The 24130-nt window shown below is 40.3% G+C and overlaps 2 protein-coding genes across 5 annotated transcripts in view; one reads left to right on the forward strand and one right to left on the reverse strand.

Moving 5' to 3' along the window:
• The window catches only part of Lerp (lysosomal enzyme receptor protein), a 483866-nt gene that overhangs the window by 412289 nt on the left and 47447 nt on the right, over nt 1–24130 (reverse strand). The gene's annotated exons all lie outside the window — the stretch shown is intronic.
• The window catches only part of LOC135698737 (protein toll-like), a 183707-nt gene that overhangs the window by 158113 nt on the left and 1464 nt on the right, over nt 1–24130 (forward strand). The window contains exons 4-5 of the mRNA XM_065218838.1: nt 20996–22515; nt 22575–24081. Coding sequence (XP_065074910.1) covers nt 21215–22515; nt 22575–24081 — 2808 coding nt within the window. The 5' untranslated portion in view covers nt 20996–21214. The remainder of the gene's footprint in view (nt 1–20995; nt 22516–22574; nt 24082–24130) is intronic.

The following is a 24130-nucleotide window of genomic DNA, read 5'->3' on the forward strand; positions in this document are numbered from 1 at the left end:
CTTTCCTTTCGCATTTTTCGCGCGCCAAGTCAAAGACGAGAAGCATAGACCACATTTTAATTAGCGAACGGAAAAGTTTGACAGGTGCTGTCAAAAAAATGGCACCCGAATCGTTGATGATATTCGCGCCATTTTTGCAGCGCCATAATTGGCGGATGAAGAAAAGTTTGGGTTTCAATTTCCAGTCTTCTCTGATTAATTTCGCGATGGTTGATCATAAATCAGCATTTTTTTTTGCCAGGGCCCAAGGCGAAAAACGAAACTGCCGGTCACGAATTTCGTAATCGCCATGTTTGCTACTCTTTGTGGTCTTCATTAGTGCACGAGCGTGTTTTATTAGTTCATTGTTTGCTAAGCGGGTTTTGTTTTCATTACAAAAAATGCAACATTTCGTCACTGCATCCGTTGCACTATTTACATTCATTAAGCGTCTCATCTGTTCTGAAACGTTAATTGTTTTAATTCAATCTGTGCCTTCGCGTAGTGGGGGAGGGGGCAGACGAAGGTGGCGTTTAGTAATTAGCGCAGTGCCATCTATCATCTGCCAGTTTGCATTTCGAGAATCTCACGCGCGCGGTTCAAAGTTCAACTCTAATTTGCTGCGAAACTGACAGACAGGTTGCGCTCTGCTGACACAAACTTTGTAGCTCCTTTTCCTCCAACTGAACTGTGACCTAGAAATTTCTACTCCGCCAAACCGTTTCAAAGATAGCAACCCGTTTCTGCCCCCGCCTCCCTTTCTCCGCCTGAATTTATGCAGCAACAAAGATATGTGCATATTTTAAGAGCTCTCTCACCGCACACAGAGCGGCTATTCTCTGACGTCGCCGTAGAATGCCATTCCAAGCGGAACGCTGTTCTGCTGAATGAAAAAAAAAAAAGAAAATCCCACATCGACGATGCTAATGATGGAAATTCGTTTTTGCTGTTCCACGTGCCGGACTTCCACCTGCACACCGCAGCAACCGCCGCATATCCTACGCCACGCTAATCCGGAAAACGTCAAATGGGATTTGAGCAGGCTCATCCCTATGGCCTACCCCAAACGGGAAAAGTGGACTCAAAGAGCTCATTGCTTTCACTGACTGCCACACTCTTGCAATCGTAGCAACCGACGTCGACGTCGGCGATGAAAAGTGGAAATGAATAATGCTCATTCGTAGCAATGTAGCAACCCTTGCCTTCCCGACGGACGAGGAATGCAACAAATGAGGAAATGTGAACGAAACGGTCTTCTTTCGCGGGCGCGTTTCGCTACTCTTTATTTTTTTTGTGGCTCCGTGAGATGCTTCTCCACAAAAGGGCACCGGAGACCAACATTTACATATGGAAATTAATGGATGGTGTGATGAGCTTTCGCTTTTTCCACTCCGGTGAATTACGGGAACTGTTACGCGAGTGATCCGACGGCGACGAAGGTCTGCTGAAGTTTGCATTTGACTCATAGATGGCGTCTCAAAAATGCGCTCCCATTTGCTAAACAGTCATTTTCGATTCTGAGATACTTCCAATGGCATTAAACTTCAAATGCCAAATGAAAGTACATTCATAATCGTAAATATTTGCAGGAATCTTTTAAAAAACAACCCTTTATTTCATACTTGAAGCACCCACATGATCACACACATGACGTCGGTTTCCATTTTATGGAAATTGGAGCGTAAATATTAAATGTTATTACATTGGAAGCGTAATTTTAACACACATAGAAGCTCCCGCTCAGGAATAGAGCTTCGGGGATGAACAACTAAACTATCCTTCCACAGTGAGAAGCACACAAAGTAGGTACACAGACAAACCGACATAACCCATTGAATATGTTTCACTGTAAAATATCGTCATGGGCCCAATAAAGTCAATTTCAATCGAAAATCGTCAAGTGACGATGAAGCTGCCCGCCATCACTTTCAATTGGAAGTCATTCTGTCTCCTCTTCGATCAGAACCCTTTTCAACATCAACAGAACCACTTTCGATCAGTTTGCATGCTGCTTGTTTTGGCTTGACTCGTGTTCATTGTCAAATGAACTTACTTTCGCATTGAAGCGAAGCTGTTCGATCCAAATTCGCACAGTTTTTCTGACTTTTGTTGGTTCATTTGAGCTCGTGCGGAATATTCCTAAGTACATTTCAGGAATGTTCCAAGAACTTCAAGGCAATGTTTTATGACCATTTGGAAAATTTTCTGAATCATTAGAACATCCCCCAAGAGCTCTTTCTTCCGGAATTATGTCCTTGTTTCTTTCGACTGTTCCGTTAGCGCTCAGGCTTCCGACTTCCTCCAGATTTTTTTTTTTTTTCCAATCTATCTGCCAGCGTTTCCAGGAAATTTTTGCTGTCTTCTCCAGGAAGTTCAATTAAACATCTCCCAGAAATTTCTTTCGTCTAGTTCTGGAATTTTGTCCAGTTGTTTTTTTTTTACTTCTATTGGAAGGTTTTTCCGAGCTTCTTCTGGCTTCCTCTGGAAATGGCTACTTCTGGAATTTATTTCCGATTTCCGAAATTTGAATGTGAAATCCGATTTTTTTTTTCTGGAAGTTTCTTTAAATTTTCGCCAGAAGTTTTTCAATTTATTTCTTGGAAGATCCGCGGATGTTTTTCCGACTTCTCTCAGAACTTTCCTTAAATTTCCTCCAGGAGAGCTTATTTCTTCTTTCTCTGGATGTTGTTTTCAGCTTCCTCCAGAAGCTAATTCAAACATTACCCGGAGTTTTCTTCCAGAAATTTCCGATCATAGTCCAAAAGTAAAAAAAATTCGCCTTCAAAAACGGCAAATAGGGGAATTTACGTATTCTCGGCAACCTAAGCAGCGACCTTCTTTCTATAGCCTTTTTCTCTAAGGAACGCACACATATGCAGTATTGGTTTGTTTACAATCTTTTGCTGCCAGTTGCTCTAACAATTTCAGTCGAAAGAATTGTCAAAAACTGTTTTGAAACGCTTTTACAAAGCTCCAATCTTCTCTAGTGAGAGCGAGTATTGTCGGCAGCCAGTTTTTCTTCGGCAACCGTTCCATTTGAACTGCATGTAAATCTGCTGTTCTATTATCGGCAACTCGAAATCAGCTACAATTCGTAGTGCGTGTGTTTCATTTCAAGAAAACCTTGCTAGATTGCTTTTTCTCAGTGGTAAAAATATAGTCAAATTGAAGCTGAAAGCATAAAGAATCGTTTGCATGCATTCAGCGAAGTGTTTTCGCAAGAAAATCCAGTGAAAATAGTGTTTCAATTTGGGTTGCCGAAAATAGTCTGGCATGCCGAAGCCGTCATTTCCCCTATATAAAAATAATTAAAATAGTAAATACCGATAAATACCGATTTTCTAAAACCTTTGATACCGACAAGCTTTAAAACATTCTGGCAACGCTGATCCGACGCCAATTTGAAATCCAAGATGGCGCCTTCCGATTTCAGAAACAATGGGAAATACAGTCAAATACCCATAAAATATGGGTATTTTTTTAATCGGAGCGACGTCTAGAGGCTGGAAATCGATATCCGACGCCAATTTGAAATTCAAAAAAGATGACAGCTTTCGATTTTAGGAAAGTTGGAAATACTGATTCCCACCCATCAATACGAGTATTTTTGAAATCGGATGACATCTCGAGGATGGAAATCGATCACCGAAGCCATTTTGAAATACAAGATGGCGCTTCCGGTTTAAGAAAAGTTGGAAATACTGATGCCGACCCATCAATATGGGCATTTTTGGAATCGGGATGACGTCTAGAGAATAAAATTCGATACTCGACGCCATTTTTAAATCCAAGATGGCGGCTTGATTTAAGAAAAAGCGGGAAATACTGTAAAATACCCATTAATATGGGTATTTTTGCAATCGGGGTGACGTCTAGAGGTTGTGAAAAGATAAGCAACGCAATTTTGAAATCCGAGATGGTGGCTTTCCGTTTAATAAAAAGTGGGCAATACTGTCAAATACCCATCAATATTAGTATTTTTTTAAATCGAGGTGGCGTCTAGAGTTTGGAAATAAATATGCAAAGCCATTTTAAAATCCAATATGGCGGCTTCCGCTCCAATTAAAAGTGGGAAATACTGTCAAATACCCATAAATATGGGTATTTTCGGAACGGGAACAAGATGTAGATACCAAAAACGATATCCGCCGCCATTTTGAAATCCAGGATGGCGGTTTCCGGTTTAAGAAAAAGTGGGAAATTCTATCAAATCTTTTTTGTTTTGTTTTAGAATAATGGTAAGGTCTAGAAGCCGGAAATCGAAATTCGACGCCATTTTGAAATCCAAAACGGCGGCTTCCAATTTGAGGAAAAGTGCCAAATATCGTAAAATAATGATATTTTCAGAAGGTGGTTGACACGTAGATGCCGAAATCGATGTCAGTCGCCATCTTTAAATCAGAGATGGCGAATTCTGTTTTCAGAAAAAAGTGGGGAATACTATAAAATACCCATCAATGTGGCTACAGGATGGACAGTAATTTTAATTTTGAAATTCCCGGGTTTTCTCGGTTTAAATCTTTAAAAAATCTTAAAAATCAAAAAATCAAAAAACTAAATTGAACGCAGAAGATTTGGGCTTTGAAATTTGTGTACAGTCTGATACTAGAATTTTTTTTTTATTTGTTATAAATAACAGTCTTCATTGTAATTTTTTTTTCTCCAAATCTTGCATCACGATTTGGAGAAAAAATAATTAAAATGTGAGATTTTGAAAAAATTTCAAGATCACAGATTTGAAGAAAAAAAATCAGACTTATGAGTCGTGGACAGGCATGGAAAATCATTTAAATTCATTTCATGCATTCATTTACATTCATTTGTCTCTTACTTTTTTCATCAACAGCATTTCGCTAAATAGTGTATAGAACTGTATAGTGCCTCAATTGTTTACCTGTGCACCAAACTTTGTTCGTTATAGTTCACCACCACATATTAGTTTATCTTTTATTTTTCAATGCTCCATGAATTCGAGGGACATATTCTCAATTACTTTATTAATCACTACCTAACGTAACATTTGAAGGGTCTATCTTGTATGGCCCTTTTCGCGCTAACCGAAGTAGAAGGAATGGCAAAACTCAACTAATTCTCGTTTTTATCACAAGGCTAACTCTTTCGACTGAAGTGTAATGAAGAATATCCATCAAACACTTCCGAAAACATTTTTTTTATACAAAAAGAGTGTCAAAATCTAGAGAAAATTCATGAAGTCCCCTGGGTAGCAAACTTGAATTAATCAACACTTTATTCATCAGAACAACACTATCAGAATGAACCAGGGGAAGCTCATAAGTTTTGACAGGCGCACCGGCGCAACCATCGGCAATTGAGAGATTTGCAACTGATAAGAGAGTGAGAGCGAGCTTTTGCGCTCTCTTCCTCCATTACTCTCTATGCCTGCAATCAGATATCCAAGTGCACAGCGAGAAGTGCACGCTTTTAGACCCTCACACACTCAAACCGGTCTGCAAGTATGATACACGTCCAAAGCGTACCAGACTGCTGTTTCCGTGTTGCTCCCGTTTGACCCGTGACTGCTGAAAGTTTCAATTACAATTAGTGGTGCAAACCGCCATATATTGTGGAAAATTTTTGATATGTTTCAAGAAATGATAGAAGGTCTGCTTGGCTTACATCAGGCATTTGACCATTCACAAACTTGCCACCCACCACCCAAAAAAGCTCGCTTTTAGGTGCACTATTTAACGAGTTTTGTCATGGTAGTGATATCGATATGCTTAGAAATCAATGCATTAGGGATTAGGCAGACCATCCGAACTGAATTTAATCTTTTTTGAAGCAAACCAAGGTAAATCTTCGACACACTATAAAATAATGTATTCATGGTTTCGCGATTGAGCCTTCCAAATAAACGAACTAGATATGTATTCATGGTCACATGTGATCTGGAGTAAAGAAGTACAGCTATAATGTGACCATAAAATCTTTAAAAATCTAAACACATTTTTTTTATTATTATTTACACCTGTGTCGCGCACAGGTTGCACATGTGGACGCGACGCCACTGATAGAACTTTTGTAGGTTTTATTATTAGCTACAACTTTTGCCCATAAATCAAATCTGTATCTCTTATGCATCACGAACTAGAGCGACCAGATCTTGCTACTGTTTTTCAGTGAATGTAAAATACATTCACTGAAAAACAGTAGTGACTTCTGTTCGCTCTGGTTCGTAATGCATAAGAGATACGGATTTGAGTTGTCAACAAAAGTTGTAGCTAATAACAAAGCCTACAAAAATTCCATACATCATTTTGCAGAATTCTGTTCATGAAAAAAAGTTAGGGACAAATGAATGTAAATGAATGCACGAAATGAATGCAAATGATTTTCCATGCCTAGTCGTGGAGTCATGATTGTCACGCTCTGAGACTTGGAAGCATTTTAAGGGTTATAACAAATTACAGAACAATCTATAGAATCTTAAGGACAAACCTTGAAAATTTTAGTAAAATTTAAAAGAATTCAAAGTGTTGATTTAAAACAAATATTGAGAAGGATTCCCACACAGTTTTCGAAGGAGAAGTTCTGAGCAGAATTCCAGAAATATTCTGCCATGAAATCCTTAGCAATTGTTAGATGAATTTGGATAAGAATGCAAGTTCTAAATTAAATTGTTAGGTAATTTTAGAAGATTTAAAAAGGGGTTGTGAAAAACAAAACTTTACGGAAAATTCATACGTGATTCTGAGGAGATTTGAATGGGGATCGTGAGGAAAATGACAGATGAGTTTTAAGAAGTATTCCAAGATAATTATGATCAGAATTCAACAAGAAACAGAGTTCTAAGAGTGTTCTGGCAATAATTTTAACCCTAGTGCGAAAGATTCATCACAGAACTCCAACAAAATTTAGTGCAAAAAATTTGCTGATAATTAGAAAGAAATTCTTTAAAATACTCCAAGGAACTTCTAAATAAAATATCGAAAAATTTCTGCTGTTTTGAATAGAGTCAAAAGAAATTTTTGAAAAGATTTTCAAAGGAATCCAAGTCTCCGGATAGCCTCAAGGGAGTTCTAAGAAGAATTCCAATTAAATTCTTAGAAGGGGTTGCGAGGAAATTCTAAAAAGAATTCAACGGTAATTATTACGCGGAATGTTTTCTGGTTTATTTTAGAACAATTTCAAGATAATTCAGAGCAGAATTCCAAGTTAATGCTGGAATTCATATCATGAGAATTTTGAGCAACGAAAAATTAAAACCCCGGAAAAGAATAATTCAGTTTCGATTTTAACAAATTTTCGTTTGCAAAGCCCAGCATCTTTAATGGTTTATTTTAAGGACCATGCACTTTACATCTGACATTGAAACGACAAAAATCAATTTGTAATATTGCTGAGTGATTAAATTCTAATAACAATAAGCCGGGAAACTAAAGAAAATTATGCAGCAAATAGAGCAAGACACTCATTTGGTAAAGGATCGCTCTGTTTTAACGGTATATTCTGAAATTCTGGTGTATAAATTTGTTTCTATGGTATGGTTAAGGTCCCGAAGAAACGTGCTCAACTTTTTGGCTCAGCTCTAGTACTATCTTCGGTCCCAAGCTAATCGATGCACCCCTCGAAACATAGGAAAATCCACTAACCCCTCATTTTATCTGTCAAACTTTCATCAAAACAAACATAGTGTAGTACTGGAATTTATACTAGAATGGGGTACGGTAATCGATTTGCTTGGGACCAATAGGCTAGTCAAGAAGTGAGCCAATTTAAAATCGTTAGTTTCGTATTGATTGTTGGTACTACCAATGAGAGAAAAAAATAAAAATTGTCCGTTAAATGCAGTTTCAATGTCTGCTTGTCTGTGGTACGTATCCTACCAACGTCGATGCTCCGTAGTACCGTAGGTATAGAACGAGGGGATAGAAAATCAGATTCCCCGTTTTAGAGAAGCGAGCAGATTGTTTGGTGATGTGATAATGGCGCTGATGATAGTGTCTCGATAAAGTGTGCGCGTCCCCGTACCCTCCCCCGTTCCGTTCCTGCTAGCTGTAGTTCCCATCATTTTCCCTTTTAGAAAGTAATTCCATTGCCAATCGGGCCAAGGACGAGAAAACATAGGGCGTTGGGCGCTGCTACGGGATAATCCTCTGCGAATTGCCACCGCTTGTTTGTACCCTTGTCGCCGGCTGTTCAACGATCATTTGTTGGCACTACGGACGGATTTAGTGGAGATTTTGCGAATTTTAATGAGCACGGTGTTATTTGTACTGAGATTTTTTGGTAAAAATTTAACCTACCAACAAGAAGTATAGATTAAGGCGAAAATATCTCACGTCCCATACAATGCAACAATGGTTTTCAATTGTTTTTTAAACGTGACCAAGTGCATAATAACGATGACAGGGTGTCGACTCAATGAAGATTACCAAGTTCCCTGATAATCCCTGTTTTTCCAGTAGATTTTCAAAAAAATCATCATCAGGTATTGCTTTCCTCATATATGTATTAGCGTTTTCTGTACACTTTTTCAAGAAATAGCACATGGATCTCTAACCTATGAAGAATGGTCCAGTTCAACCTCAAATTGAATAAAGCTTTCGATACATTTTATAGAAAGCAAAAAAGACAAAAATCAAGGGAAGGCATCGCATTTTTCTAAATTCGCAAATTTTAAACGTGGTAGGCGCCAGAGAATAAGTTCAAGCAGCAACCGGGAGGTTACTATGATTGACAGCGATGTGTGGCATGGAAATTTTGTCACTCTCAGAAGTTCTTTTCTAACTGTTTCCGAATTTCACGCTAGGGGAAGAAATGCACTCAGTTCCCCTGCATCTTGCATATAATTTAATTATTATTATATTTTTCTTTGAGCATGTTGAGACCCAGCTTCGCAAGAAAATTATTCCGGGTTATAGCTTAACCAAGCGCTTTCAAATCTGAAATTGAGTAAGTAAATTCCATCTCAATAGCAATAGCACCAACATCGCAATATTAAAACTTGACTGAGAAGCTTATTTTCAGAGCTAAACCGGTTTACAAAATGCATAAATGACGTAGCATTTTAGGGCGACTTCCCTACCCATGTAACAATTTGGGTTTTATGAGGGTTCTGTAGACTATGATTTAGACTTGTAGAATGCTTTAAAACCTTGTTAATACTTGCAATGTTACTTTGGTAATGACTGTTGCTGAGATGTGCTTTAATTATAGGTTGTTTAGTCTCCGAAACGAGTTTGGTATGTTCAGTTAAGGTTAATTTTCAATATTTGATACCTACTAGATCAGTAGATGTTCAGCACATCTTCCAAAATACAGGTATTCCATAACGTAACTGACCTTTTTCACTGCTATCGTTGGTGTTGACCTTTCTATAGTTGTTTGAAGCTAGCGAGGTCAGTTCTACTTATTAATAAGTTTCTGTGATGAAGAAATATTTCCCTAAATTTGAATTAAATATCCAGAGATTCCCTGATTTTCCAGGTCCAAAAATGAATTCCCCGATATTCCCTGGTGTTCCAAGTTTTTTCCAGGTAGTCAATATTCAATAGCAAAACTACACGCTTATTCTGGTCAACTCAAAATTGAGTCGAATGTACTCATTTCAGCGGCAAGTAGGGCTACTCAAAATTGAGTAGCCTTATGTTGACTCACTTTTGAGTAAACGACGTTCTCACGTAGACTGAGTCAAATCCACTCGCCGGTATTTTCAGTTGCGGGGAGGGTTTTTGTTTTGATTTTTATTCAAGGAAATGGAAATTGCCTGCTCCGGATTCATTCTACCGCAGCAGAAAATGGTTCAACACCATTTCCCTAAGCAATTCGTACTTACCTGAAGGCATTTCAGCCGGTTTTAAGTAACATTTTCTATGAGGTTACTTCCGAAATGACTGGCATTTTTTCCAAGTCCAGGATTTTGCTGATTGAGTGGCTTTTACTCAGTTTGGCATTTCTCGTTTACTCAAATTTTGACAACTCGATACATCGGACGAAAGTGAGTACGATCGACTCACCTGGTGAGTAAGCAGAAGTTAGCGTGTACAGGAATAATTTTTCAATGCTGAAAATATAATTCGCTTGCTATATTAAAAAATAAACCATTGTTCTTTACCATGTTTGGAGCCATTATGCATCCGTTTTACAGTCATCCCGCAATTATGGGTCAAGCTAATAATTATTATTATTCTTTAAAGGTAACAATAATGTGTAGATCTAAGAAATGGGTTTAGTTGTGTCGAAGTTTTAGCTTGAATGAAATGATTAGTTTTGAATCAAGTCGATGATTAACGATGACACTGTTTTGCTATAACTTACGCCATTATCACCTATGTGAAATTCAGATGCTATTTTTTAAATAATGGAACCGAGATTTATTTTCAGACAGAAATTTCCTAATTGAATTCCTAGGTAATTCGTAGAATAATACCATGGGAGTTGGGAAAAGAATATTAATCAGTTCAAATTGTTTGTTGCGACTCAAAGAATTCATGGAATCAATCTTAACATTCTCTTGGAATTTTTACTGATTCTTCCAAGAATTGCACACATGCTTCCTTCCATAATTCTATTATTAGAGTGCTCACTCGATTGTCGACAAAAGCAGGCCACACTCGATGTGTGCCACGCGATCGTCTGTTTTCTCAGCAGCAACCCCTCCTCATTGTTCTTCCTCTTCATTGTCGTCGACTTTGGAAAGCAACCGTTTCGTGATGAGTGTGTGAGTGTTGACCACGTTTTGCATCCATTGAAAGCACTCTGCTCCCCGTTGGCGATACTGCCATACAATGAAACCACTGGAAGCGGCTCCCGCTCTGATGGAGGAGGCTTATTGGACAGTGGAAGATAAAGTGTTTATTGTGTTGTGCTTTTTGACTATAGTTTCAAGATGTATTGTGTAGTGACCAATAATAGTTAATTGGATTGAGCCTTATCAAATAAATTAATAAACAAAAAAAATATTTTTTATTCGCTAGAATTCACCATGTCATTCACATTAGAAATGTTCTTGAACATTTGCTCCAGTCTATTATGGAGATCTCGTCGGAGCTCTTCAAAAAAATCACTTAAATCTTCTAGAAATTCTTCTCGAAATGTCCTTGCAATTATCATCGAAATTCCCCTAAAATTCCTTTGGAATCGTACCTTCCAAAATCGATTCCCTTGGTATTTTTTGTAGAATTATCTTGGAACCCTTTTGGAATTCACTGGAAATTACCGTTTCATCAGTATTCAATAATTAGAATTAATTAGGGGCCTCATAGCCTAGTCAGTAAAGGCACGGTATTACCAAGCCGGAGGCGGCGGGTTCGATTCCCGATCCGGTCGAGGGAATCTTTCGGGTTGGAAATTTTCTCGACTTCCCTGGGCATAGAGTATCATTGTGCTTGCCACACAATATACAAATTCATGCATTGGTATTGGCATCGAAAGCTCTCAATTAATAACTGTAGAAGTGCATTTAGAACACTAAGTTTGAGAGCACGCAATAAGCTAATATGCGCTAAGCAATAAGCTTGAAATGCGAACAAGAAGAAGAAGAAGCAGAATTCAATAACCCTAGGAATTTCCTTGGAATTCTCATCAGAACTCTCTTGAAATTCTTTCCATAACTAATTTACAATATTCCTCAGAAATGGGCCCAAAATCCAAAGAAGTCTACTCTGAACATTCAACTGAAGCTCTTCTCACTATTACCCTAGAACTGTTCACACAATTGACTTGAAGTTCTAGTTAAAACTCTCTTAGAGTTCTTCCTAAAAAAGCTATCTGAAATACCTTGCTGTGATCCTTAGAAATCATTCTAAAATCTGCTCAAAATTCCTTTTAAATTTTCATAAAAATTCTCCCAATATTTCTTCAAAGTGACTGGGACTCAGGTAATCTAGGTTTTGACAAAAATTAAGGTCCAGATGCTTATTTTTTCCGGAGATATGACGAAGGTATATAGGGGACATGGATGTAATGTCAGCCTAAATGCCCCTAATTTGGGCCCATACATAAATTCAGCAATCGACTAAATTTTCAATAACGACCAAAAATATCCATTAGTACCATACCAATGACGCGCTCATCTAAATAAAATTGATAAATAGCAGATTTTTAGCGCTGGGCCCAATCTTAGATCCATAGTCCAACATTAGAGCCATTTCCCCTACTTTCCCGAATTGTAATCGAAGTTCATTGGTTTTACCCGTTTTTTCCGACAATTTAATATAAATTTGGCTAAAGTTGTTCCAAAATATGCTACGTCATTTATGGTTGGTCCCTTATTAAAATTAAAGCTCACAAGCCGTTAGTTTTAGCTATCGAAACCCATTATTTAGTCGAAGATACCACTCCACGTCATGAGTTCAACGTAACTCGCTGATTACTGCATCGTAAACGAAAGAATTGCTTCACTGGACTGGGTCAATCTCAACTCCGACAACTCCGTCTTTGTATTCTACGATAATTTGCAAAAAAAACAATATTAGAGAAACAGTTCCGTTGAGAGCCCAGCAATCCTCTAGACAGTTCAACCAGCCTTGGTCCCTAAAAAGCTGTGAAAAGCCGGAACACATTTTTTCGCAACAAAAATTCCACTCGCAGAAGGGAGCTGCTACAGGCTCAAAAGGAATACCTACATCGATACGCTTCAAAATCAGAAGCGGGATGTGCTGTGAAATATGCCTACTGAATAACGAAAGAGACGACAAATTCACTGGTCCTAACAAGGGGTAATCAACTTTGCATACTGTGCCGAAACACAGCATGACACACTGTTCGGCACGCTGGGGCATACGTTGACAAATAGAATACAAAACATATAATATAAAATGGCATCACTGTCGAGCGTTGACGTTTTGCTAATCGTTGCTAATAATGAGTTCTTTGTTTACTCCAAGTAAAGCCCAATAAGTTCGTGGATTGTGACGTGTCACATTTCGAAAATCTGCAAGTATTTTCTGCACCATGAATCGAATTAAACTAACAATACTTAGTCCATCTAATTTGATTCGCAGCGAAAACTTCTGCGGCTTGTGGTTTTGTCAAGACGGCCGTAACGGGTTACCTCCAACGAGGGTTGGTCACATGCCTAGAAGATCTGGTTCGGAATGCGATCGGCGAAATCGTTGAGTTTGCAGTTGGTGTAAACAGGTTGGTAGGTACATGAAGTTCAATTACCAACCGGTAGACATTGAATGTCAGTGTATGCACGTTCACACTTAATTGTGCCGGCTGCAGAAGAAATGTAGAAGAAGGCTGTTTTCCACAGTAGTCGAGCAGACTTTCGGAAAGAGTGACTGTTCGACTGTGCTGTTCATTGCAGTTAATTTCTTACAAGTGGAGATGTCCTGCGTCAGGAGGTGCGCAAAACGTACAACAAAGTCATAACCGAAATGGGAACGGCCGGAACAATATCCTGCATCGTGCGATGGTCAAATTGACATTTAGAACGAAGGATAGGTCACGATATTCTCTGAGAGTCGAGCTACATTTACAAGTTTATTATGTAGAATGGCTGATAAATTCACATCAGCCCAACGTCCTTCAGCCTTACGTACTTCGGCTTAATGACCCAACAGCGAATAATCAATAAAGACAAAACGATTATTATAGTGGTTCTAATATCGGTTTTGCTGAGGATCTTGTCATTCAGGTCTCTTCTGCGAATCATGTGACTCTCTGTCACTCGTGAGATGACAAAAGTCACGTCGTGTGACGTGACTCTCCCAGGCCTACTCTACGAGTCGTGTGACTTTCTGTTGTTAGTGAACTTACTCTCCATTTGAATTGCATGGAGATTCAGCTCACTAGTTCAATTTGTTCATCGCAAGAGACCCCGGTGCGATGGGTGGCCTTCCAATAAACCATCTGTAAAGCCTTGCTGATTTAAAAAAAAAAATGGCTCGCTACAGAGTGAGTTTTGGTGCGCTTAGCGGTTCCGGCTTGACGACCCAAAGCAATTAGCTGTTTAGCAAAAGCCTCGCAAGATCCTATGGGCGTGCAGATGAGCCACTGTGCAACACAGATATCCAGATTCCAATCCGGTTCATCCAGAGATTACGAGCTATCTTCTTGGAGGGATGGCTCTAATTCCGCAGTATGAACTACTGGACATATATAGTAGCGCAGCTCTAGGACAAGTTTCATTAATCGACGCACACCAATCTTGGGTCAAAATTTTGCTCAGTGTACCGCTGGTTTGCCGATTGTGCCGGCAGTGCCGGACATAGAGCAAGCTGTGATTTTTCAAAAAAAAAAATAGTACGGTATATTTGGCAACCCAGTATTTCTGACAGCTTGAATGTTTAGGTTTGCAATCGCAACGACCCCAAAAATGTCGAATATCGTGCTCGAAAAGGATTTCTTTTACCGACGAATAAAACGCCTCTACACCATTTGGAAGGAACCAGAGTTTTCCCATGATGATTCGCTGCAGAAGGTGGATTGCATTTTGACGGTGGTCGGCGTAGACGAGGAAACCATCTACAGCAAATCAACCTCGGTGAAGACCTGGCTGCTGGGATACGAGCTGATCGATACGATTACGGTGCTGTGCGAAAAGTCAATCTTTTTCCTGACCAGCAAGAAGAAGGTCGATTTCCTGAAGCAGATCGAGAAGGACGGTGAGGAGGGCATTCCGCCGGTGGAGCTGTTGGTTCAGGAAAAGAACGACAAAGACAAGGCCAATTTTGAAAAGCTGCTGAAGGCGATTAAGGAATCCAAGGATGGCAAAACGTTGAGCGTCTTCTCCAAGGAAAACTTTCCGAGTGGCGAGCCTTCATCAAGGACAAGAGTTTCGACACGGTGGACATCAGCGAACCAATCGCGAACATCATGCCCTCCATGGAGGACTCCGAGGTTATCACCATTAGACGGTAGATGTATTCAACAAGTACCTCAAGGATGACGTCATGGAGATTATGTATGCTGATAAGAAAGTAAAACATGCCAAACTGTCGGAGGGTGACGGACAAAACTATCTGCACTTTGGATCTATCATCTGTGCTCTGGGTGCGCGTTACAAGTCCAACTAATCGAATGTCGTCCGAACGTTCCTGATCAATCCGACGGAAACGATTCAGAAGCACTACACTTTACTGCTCAATCTGGAAGAGAAACTGCTGAAGGTGATGATTCCGCGCAAGAAGCTCTCGGCGGTTTTCGACGTCGGAATGGTTTATGCCAAGAAGAAGGATCTCAAACTAAGACGTTTGATTTTACCATCAAGTTGGAGTTCCGGGAGAATCCGATCGTAGTACCTGAACAAGTGAAATTCAGTTTAAAAATTGTAAGTTAATTAGGTCGAGTTGCAGCAAAAAACATTCCACGTGAACTACTCAAATTTAAACCGAAATCTCACTTCAAATTTACATACGTCGCATCGGTGGTAAGGCCACAGTTGTTACCCTTCACCGCCATCAAAGCAAATCCATCGTTGCCCCAGTAGTTGTACCAGGAGTTCTTGATTAGCCAGGAATCTTCTCCTTTGAGTTTTCCGTATCCAACCGCCACCATTGTATGATTCAATCCATGCAAATTGCTCTTGCATTCCGGTTCGTAGTACACTCCATTTGCATAGTAGCTGAAAAACTTGGAAAAACTTGTGACCGGCATCGATACCAATCGACAGGCCTCTGAAGCCTACATTTCAAATTTAAATGCGAACCGAGAAGTGAATTGCTGGTCTGAGTTCATCTAGCATATTCAATTAGAGTATGTTTCTGAAACACACAGTCAAACAGCACGTATTGTTGTGAACAACTTCAATAACAGCAGTCCAGCAGGGCTCCCATTTTATTTAATGAACAATCCAATGCCTATGAGATTGTGCCGAAGGTGTGTCGATGGATGTGCCCAAGCAGTGTCGAATCTACTTTCGGCACACTGTGCTGAATGACTTACCCCTTGAATTGACCACTTTTACGGTTGTTCCTGACCTCATTGAGGATCAATCTATGGCCTCTTGGATGCATTTTGGTCAAAACGGTCTTTTTTTTTTCTTAAAACCCATCAATAAGTGAATTCGCAAAAAAAAACACTTAGGTCTAAAACCAGTTTCATGAATTGACCACTTTTACGGATGTTCCGGATCTTCCGGAGGACCAATCTAAAAAACATATAAAATTCATTCCAAAAACTTATCAACAAGTGCTTTCGCAAAACAACGCGAAGCTCTATAACCAGTTTCATGAATTGAACATTTTGACGGATGTTTCGGATCTTTTAGAGGACCAGTCTTTGCCCTCCAGGGTGTATATTCAGGACACTACGCAAATTCTTTCTTAAAACTCATCAACAAGTGCTTTCGCAAAAAACCGCGCTGCTCTAGGGCCAGCTTCATGAATTGAACACTTTTTCAAATGTTCCGGATCTTCTGCTGGACCAGTCTTGGTCTTCCAAAATGCATATTCGAGCCACAACGCCAAATTATTTTGCATCAACTAGTGCTTTCGCAAAAAAAAAACGCGGAGCTCTAGGACCAGTTTCATGAACTTTTACATACGTTGCGGATCATCCGGAGAACCAGCCCCAAGTAACAATCCAGTAACCATTTAGCATTCACTCTGATTTATGATGGTTTTATAACGGCAATGAACAATCCAATTAGTTTAAATATAGCATTTCAAAGTGTAAAACATTCCTGCTTAGTAATGCAGCTTTTTGCTGTTTTAAAAACCTTTTATAGTCTGGCAAGAAAGTCAAAAACTGTCTTGTTTTAAAAATAAATTTAAAACAGTTGACAATCCCTTCTTAAAACTGTTCTGTAATTCAAGCATAAACGTCGTTAGTAATTGTTTATTAATGTCTTGATAAAATACTTTATAAACGTGTTCTATCATTATAAAAGCAACCATAAAACCATTAGGTTTTGCATTAGAGCAAAAAGCATTTATTGTTGCTTTTTTAGACTTTTGCATCATTCACTCCTTATTTACTCTGTTTACAAATTGAGCTTAAAATAAGGTTCCTCATAGTTAATAAATGCCAAATTTATAACAAGGAAATCTCGAAGGATAGACGAAGTAGGATGAAAAATTCAAGTCGATTTCAGCAAAATTTACTTCTTTAGAAGAACCAGCACACCAACAACGACTGACCATCTGGCGGAGAAGAGAAGTGAGCGTGGCCCTCAAATTCATAAAACATTGTCGAAAGTTTAAAAAAATACCAGCCTTCTCCAGATCTTGCGTCCAGTTAGCAGAGATTAGCTGGTTTCCGATCCATATCAGCGATTTTATTCGGCGAAAGAATCAACGCATCGAAACTTTCATTCAAGCATACATCCCTGCATCGTTGGATGGTGCACTTCTGTAACCATCCGGAAGAAGGGGATCTTTTTCGGGATCGATTGCGCTTCCAGCTGTTCGAAATGCGAAATGTTCTAAAACAGTATCGCAAACTATCTGAGTAACTACTCCTAATCCATCGGGAGAAAACCGCCTGGAAGAATCCTGGATCTCACAGCACAACTATCAAAAGATAAACAAACTTTGACGATTAACTTTTTGCAGGTAACTTTGTCTCCATAAATGCTGCCATAAATCTGAAGGGTTCGGATCAAGCAAAATGGCTTTAGATAAATACAATTCAGCCTGCAAGTTTTCTTAATAAAAGCCATTTTAAACCCTTATTAATTTGTTAAGGAATTTTTGAAAGCAAAACAACTTTTTCACAAATGACCCATGAAAATCAACTTTTATGCCACCTTAGTTTGCTTGTTTTTTACAATCTTCGATTTTCAATCAATATTTCCTTAGATATAACTATATTTTGGTAAATTTAGCAATGAGCAAACATTTGAATGCGAAAATAATAAAAAAATCTCGGCCAAGCTCGATCTGAAGAACGAGGGTGGACTTAATTGTTTCGATGTTTTCACGTACATTTCACATCAAATTTAATATGGCACTTAAAACTAGGCCACTTAATGAGAACTATTGTAATAAATTAGGATATTCAACAAGATTTTTAAACCATCAGTTTCTATTTTAATTATTTTGTTAAGATCGGATTCAACTTTTTGCTGTTTTAAAAACCTTTTATAGTCTGGCAAGAAAGTCAAAAACTGTCTTGTTTTAAAAATAAATTTAAAACAGTTGACAATCCCTTCTTAAAACTGTTCTGTAATTCAAGCATAAACGTCGTTAGTAATTGTTTATTAATGTCTTGATAAAATACTTTATAAACGTGTTCTATCATTATAAAAGCAACCATAAAACCATTAGGTTTTGCATTAGAGCAAAAAGCATTTATTGTTGCTTTTTTAGACTTTTGCATCATTCACTCCTTATTTACTCTGTTTACAAATTGAGCTTAAAATAAGGTTCCTCATAGTTAATAAATGCCAAATTTATGACAAGGAAATCTCGAAGGATAGACGAAGTAGGATGAAAAATTCAAGTCGATTTCAGCAAAATTTACTTCTTTAGAAGAACCAGCACACCATCAACGACTGACCATCTGGCGGAGAAGAGAAGTGAGCGTGGCCCTCAAATTCATAAAACATTGTCGAAAGTTTTAAAAAATACCAGCCTTCTCCAGATCTTGCGTCCAGTTAGCAGAGATTAGCTGGTTTCCGATCCATAGCAGCGATTTTATTCGGCGAAAGAATCAACTCATCGAAAATTTCATTCAAGCATACATCCCTGCATCGTTGTATGGTGCACTTCTGTAACCATCCGGAAGAAGGGGATCTTTTTCGGGATCGATTGCGCTTCCAGCTGTTCGAAATGCGAAATGTTCTAAAACAGTATCGCAAACTATCTGAGTAACTACTCCCAATCCATCGGGAGAAAACCGCCTGGAAGAATCCTGGATCTCACAGCACAACTATCGAAAGATAAACAAACTTTGACGTTTAACTTTTTGCAGGTAACTTTGCCTCCATAAATGCTGCCATAAATCTGAAGGGTTCGGATCAAGCAAAATGGCTTTAGATAAATACAATTCAGCCTGCAAGTTTTCTTAATAAAAGCCATTTTAAACCCTTATTAATTTGTTAAGGAATTTTTGAAAGCAAAACAACTTTTTCACAAATGACCCATGAAAATCAACTTTTATGCCACCGCCATGTTACAATTAGTTTGCTTGTTTTTTACAATCTTCGATTTTCAATCAATATTTCCTTAGATATAACTATATTTTGGTAAATTTAGCAATGAACAAACATTTGAATGCGAAAATAATAAAAAAAAAGTCTCGGCCAAGCTCGATCTGAAGAACGAGGGTGGACTGAATTGTTTCGATGTTTTCACGTACATTTCATATCAAATTTAATATGGCACTTAAAACTAGGCCACTTAATGAGAACTATTGTAATAAATTAGGATATTCAACAAGATTTTTAAACCATCAGTTTCTATTTTAATTATTTTGATAAGATCGGATTCATAAATCCTTTTCTATCTTGATTGATGCTTTCCTAGTGGATTCAGCATGCGGCTAGGGGAAATGGCTCGGAAAGAGTTTTTATTGTTGCTAAATAGCTTTTATTGTAGCTTTCAAATGGTTCTCAATGCGTTCGTCATACAACCTTTTGCAGTAAATCAATCTTGAAGAGCTTCGAGAATACACCCTTCAGAACCTTCTTCAGGGTGGGCCAACTAGACATATTCTAGTCTTAATGAGGTTTTGGTGGATGCATTAATGACAAAATAGCCTTGATCAGGGCTTTATGAATGTTGTTTTATAGTTGCTTTGTAGTATTTCATAAAACTTAAAATGTTACTTGGGGTCTATGACACCAGGGTGCATATTCTGGCCACAGCGTCAAATTAGTTCTTAAAATCAACAAGTGCTTTCGCAAAAAACACGTTGGTCTAGGACCAGTTTCATGAATTAACCACTCTTACGGTTGTTTGAGGATCAGTCTATGACCCCCAGGGGTTCATATTCTGGCCAAAATGCCAAATTAATTCGGAAAACTCATCAACAAGGGCTTTCGCAAAAAAAACCGCGCAATTTCAAAATTTCAAACGATCCTAAATGGCCGAATTTTAGCAAAAATGTGAATCATTGCCTGTAACAAACATTTGAAGGTAGCTCTAAAGAGATTCTAAAATGAGACTATAATTTTTAGACAGCAATGTAAGGGATATTAGGGATTGATGGGGATAATTCCTAGGGAATAGCAAAAATTGTTATGAGTAGATTTCCATGGCGATTGCGTGGAGAGTTAAATTAGAATTCTGAGAGTTATGAGAAAAACTCCAACGGAATTTTGAAGATAATTCCAACAGAGTTTTGAGTAGAGTTCAAAGGTCATATTGAAATTAACTGAAAACATATGCAACCTGGTTTTCTAGCCCATACATTTGAAAGCTGCCTGCCCTCTGGTGGTGAGCGCTGCCAGAAGCAGTACGAAATACCTAATTGTCTGAACAGGTGCTAAGGGGCTGTGTTAATGTTAATTATCTTAAAGATAAATCGTCCAGCTCAAACCTGTGTAGGAAATGGTAAGCGGTAAGACCATCATCAGCAACCCAGGCAACTAGAATGCACGTACATATATTCAAGGTTGTTTCGGTGATATACTAACAATCAAATCATATAGAATGCAAAAATTGCTTATACGTACAAAAGTACAGGCCATATTCGTGCAAATTCTAAATTATTTTTAAACGAGTTGATTTGACATCATATTTGAGTTAATCTGTAATAAAGTATTCAATTTAAAAAGTCTTACGATGTAAAAATGATTAATTGCATTATATGTCGGAAATTTGCATTGTATACGATTTAACTTAAACATAATGCAATGCATGTCATTATTACATGCGATGTCGGCGTTAACTGTAGCTGCATTGAACAAAGATGCGTCAGTTTTCGAAAAGCAATCCCTTATCGAACACACCGCACCCTACATTTTGCTCGTCCAACTATCTCACCTCTATCCGTCACACAACAAAAAAACATAACATCCATAATCTTCACCCATTTCACATTCAAACATATAACTACATTCGATCCAATTTCTCGCATTCGTCCACGCGAAACATCCAATTGCACCGACAAGCTCGTTAACTGATTCGTTTTTCCATCTCTCGGTTTTCTGTTTTTCCAGATTTTATCTCGACCGCCCAACTCTCGCAGCAGCAGCATCGTAGCCAGTGTAGCCAGATAAAGGAGGGAAAAGCATGCATACCGCTCGCTCCACCGTGCTACTGCCGTTGCAATCGTACGATTTATGCTAAATTATCATAAAGACTCAACCAACCGTAACCGCGCGGGGAGATTTATCAGCCCTGTAGTAACAGCACAGCAACAACCGTAGTTTACCATCATGGCGCTGCTGATGTTCCCATTACTAGTGGCGTTACTTACGCACAATTTGGCAAGTTCATTTCCGCAGCAACACTACACCGACTACGTGCTCGGAGGCGAGCTGATAAGCGGAGGAACGGGAGTTGGGTCCAGTGGAACGGGAGCCACCAGTACTGGCACCAGCGCCGGTGAACAGCGATTCACGTGTCCCGAACCGACGACCACCACCAGCGACTGCAGCTGCATGTATGCCAGCTCCGATTACGAGATTCAATGTCCCGTGATTAATCCGGAAATTACGGTGAAAATAAAACCTGGCATCTACGCACAGATACAGTGCTACGAGAAGCAGGAGTTTAGCGAACTGCCGACGTTGAATGTCGGCAACACGACACAGGTAAAAATCATCCACTGTCCGCTGCCGCAACGGCAGTCGATAAGGCAGTTTGTCAGCTTTCTTGGCGTTAGGCACGTCAAAGATTTCTGGTACCAAAACTACGGGAAGGACCTCGGAGTAAGGCTGGTTCGGCAGCACTTTGAAGGTATGCAGGACCTGGAAAAGCTATTCCTAAGTTCCGGCATCGAGGACATCCAGCCGGATCTGTTTGCCGATCTACCGAATCTGAAGTGGCTCATTCTACGCAGTAATCACGTCAAACTGCTCCATAACGTTTTCGATAACCTAACGAACTTGGTTATCCTGGAGCTCGGAGCCAATCAGATCATCGAACTCGAGCCAGGCCTTTTCAAAAATCAACGAAAGCTGCGTCATCTGAATCTTTGGCGCAACCAGCTGCGTAACATAACCAAAGAATCTTTCCGCGGAGCGGAAACTCTCCAGGAACTAGACCTCTCGGTCAACGCGATCGAAACGCTCAATTCCGACGTGTTCACTCTGCTTCCGGATCTCACCGTCCTGAACCTCGGTTTCAATAGATTCACCGAACTACCGGAGAATCTCCTGTCCGAAAATCGAAAGCTGAAAGAGTTCAAATTCATCAACAACCAAGCTCCCCTGCAAACCCTACCGGAGGCATTCCTGGGAAACCTCTCCCAGCTCAAGACGGTCATCCTGAATCGCTGCAGCTTCACCCATCTACCCGCTTCGCTGTTCCGCGGTTCCAGTGACATCACTCACATGGATCTGAGCTACAACCAGCTCGGGTCCCTACCGGAATTGCTTCTGCGAGATCAGCTGCGTCTCCAGGATCTGAATCTCGCCTACAACGAATTGGAAGCCCTTCCGGAACGACTGCTCGAAAACACCCGCGAATTGCTCACCCTGCGGCTGTCCTACAATCGCCTCTACAACCTTTCCGCGTAAGTAAAACCCATGATTTCCACCAACTCCCTTACTGATTCCACTCTTCCTCCCATAGAAGCATCTTCGCCTCCCTGGACAAGCTGACCGAGCTGCACCTGAACGACAACTTCCTGCACGCCATCGATCGCTTCACCTTCAGCAGCACGAAAGCCCTGGAGAAACTGTACATGCAGAACAACCACCTGTCGTTCCACGACTTCAGCTTCGTCCTCCAGGAGCAGGACATCGGCGACACGGACGGTACTCCCTTCCAGTACCTGAACAACCTGCGGATCCTGAACCTGCGCAACAACAGCATCACTACCATCTTCCGCGACTGGAACTACAACACCCTGCAGCTCCGAGAACTGGACCTCAGCTACAACAACATCTCCACTCTGTCCTATCTCAGCCTACAGTTCGTCTCGCAGGACGTCCGCGTCAACCTGACGCACAACCGCATCTCCGAGATCGACCTCAAAGACATGGAACCCATCATCACCTCCCAGCGGCTGCAGCAGGACGACAGCAAGATCTACGTCTACGTCAACGATAACCCGTTGAACTGCAACTGCGTCATATTTTCCTTCGTGCAGTACCTGCTGAACGAACTGGACAAAGTGGTCTACCGGCGGATACAATTCGTAGCGGACGAACTACGTTGTTCGGAACCGCAAGACCTCCTCGACGTCAACGTGTCCAAGCTGCAAACCAAAGACCTGCTCTGCCAGCTGGATCAACCCGGTACGGAGATCAAACGCTGCCCGGCCAATTGCAGCTGCAACGTTCGACCGCTCGATCGCGGAGTTATCGTCAACTGCACGCGGCAAGGGCTGACGGAAATCCCGCCGCTACCGCAACCCACCATGTTTGGATACAACTTCATCGAACTGCACGTGGAGGACAACAACATAACCGAGCTGCCGACGGCGAATTTGACTGGGTACGGTAAGGTTGCGGAGTTATACGCTAGGAATAACGCGATCGCCGAACTGCTACCGGAGAACTTGCCCAGTAGTCTACGGATTCTAGACTTGACACGGAACAAGTTGGCCATGCTGAATCAGTCGGTCGTGGAGGCACTGAACGGCAGCAAGGTTCTGGAGAATATGCAGCTGTCCGGAAACCGGTGGCGCTGCGACTGTAGTTCTGCGCAGTTCTTGAATTTTATCCAGCGCAATCATAAGAGAATTGGAGACATGGGACAGATTACGTGCGAGAGCGGTGAGCCGCTCGAATCGATTACGGTGAGTGACCTATGCAGCGAGAGTATGACCACGATCATAACCGTCAGTGTGATTCTGTCGATCGTGGGACTGCTGATAGGACTGTTCACGGTGCTGTACTTTGCCTACCATATGGAGATCAAGGTGTGGTTGTTTACGCACAACATGTGTCTGTGGTGGGTTTCCGAGGAGGAATTGGACAAGGATAAACTGTACGATGCGTTCATTTCCTACTCGCACAAGGATGAGGAATTTATCACGGAGCACTTGGTGCCGACGCTGGAGAAGGAACCGATGAACTTCAAGACCTGCTGGCACGTGCGCGATTGGATGCCCGGAGAGCTGATTCCGACGCAGGTGAGACCTCCTTTGATCAGTATTGAAGAGTGTTTGAGTGACAATTTTC

This window comes from Ochlerotatus camptorhynchus, unplaced genomic scaffold (assembly GCF_037179485.1).
Source record: "Ochlerotatus camptorhynchus isolate MF236.1 unplaced genomic scaffold, CSIRO-AGI_Acam_v1.1 ptg000094l, whole genome shotgun sequence".
Lineage (NCBI taxonomy): Eukaryota > Metazoa > Arthropoda > Insecta > Diptera > Culicidae > Ochlerotatus > Ochlerotatus camptorhynchus.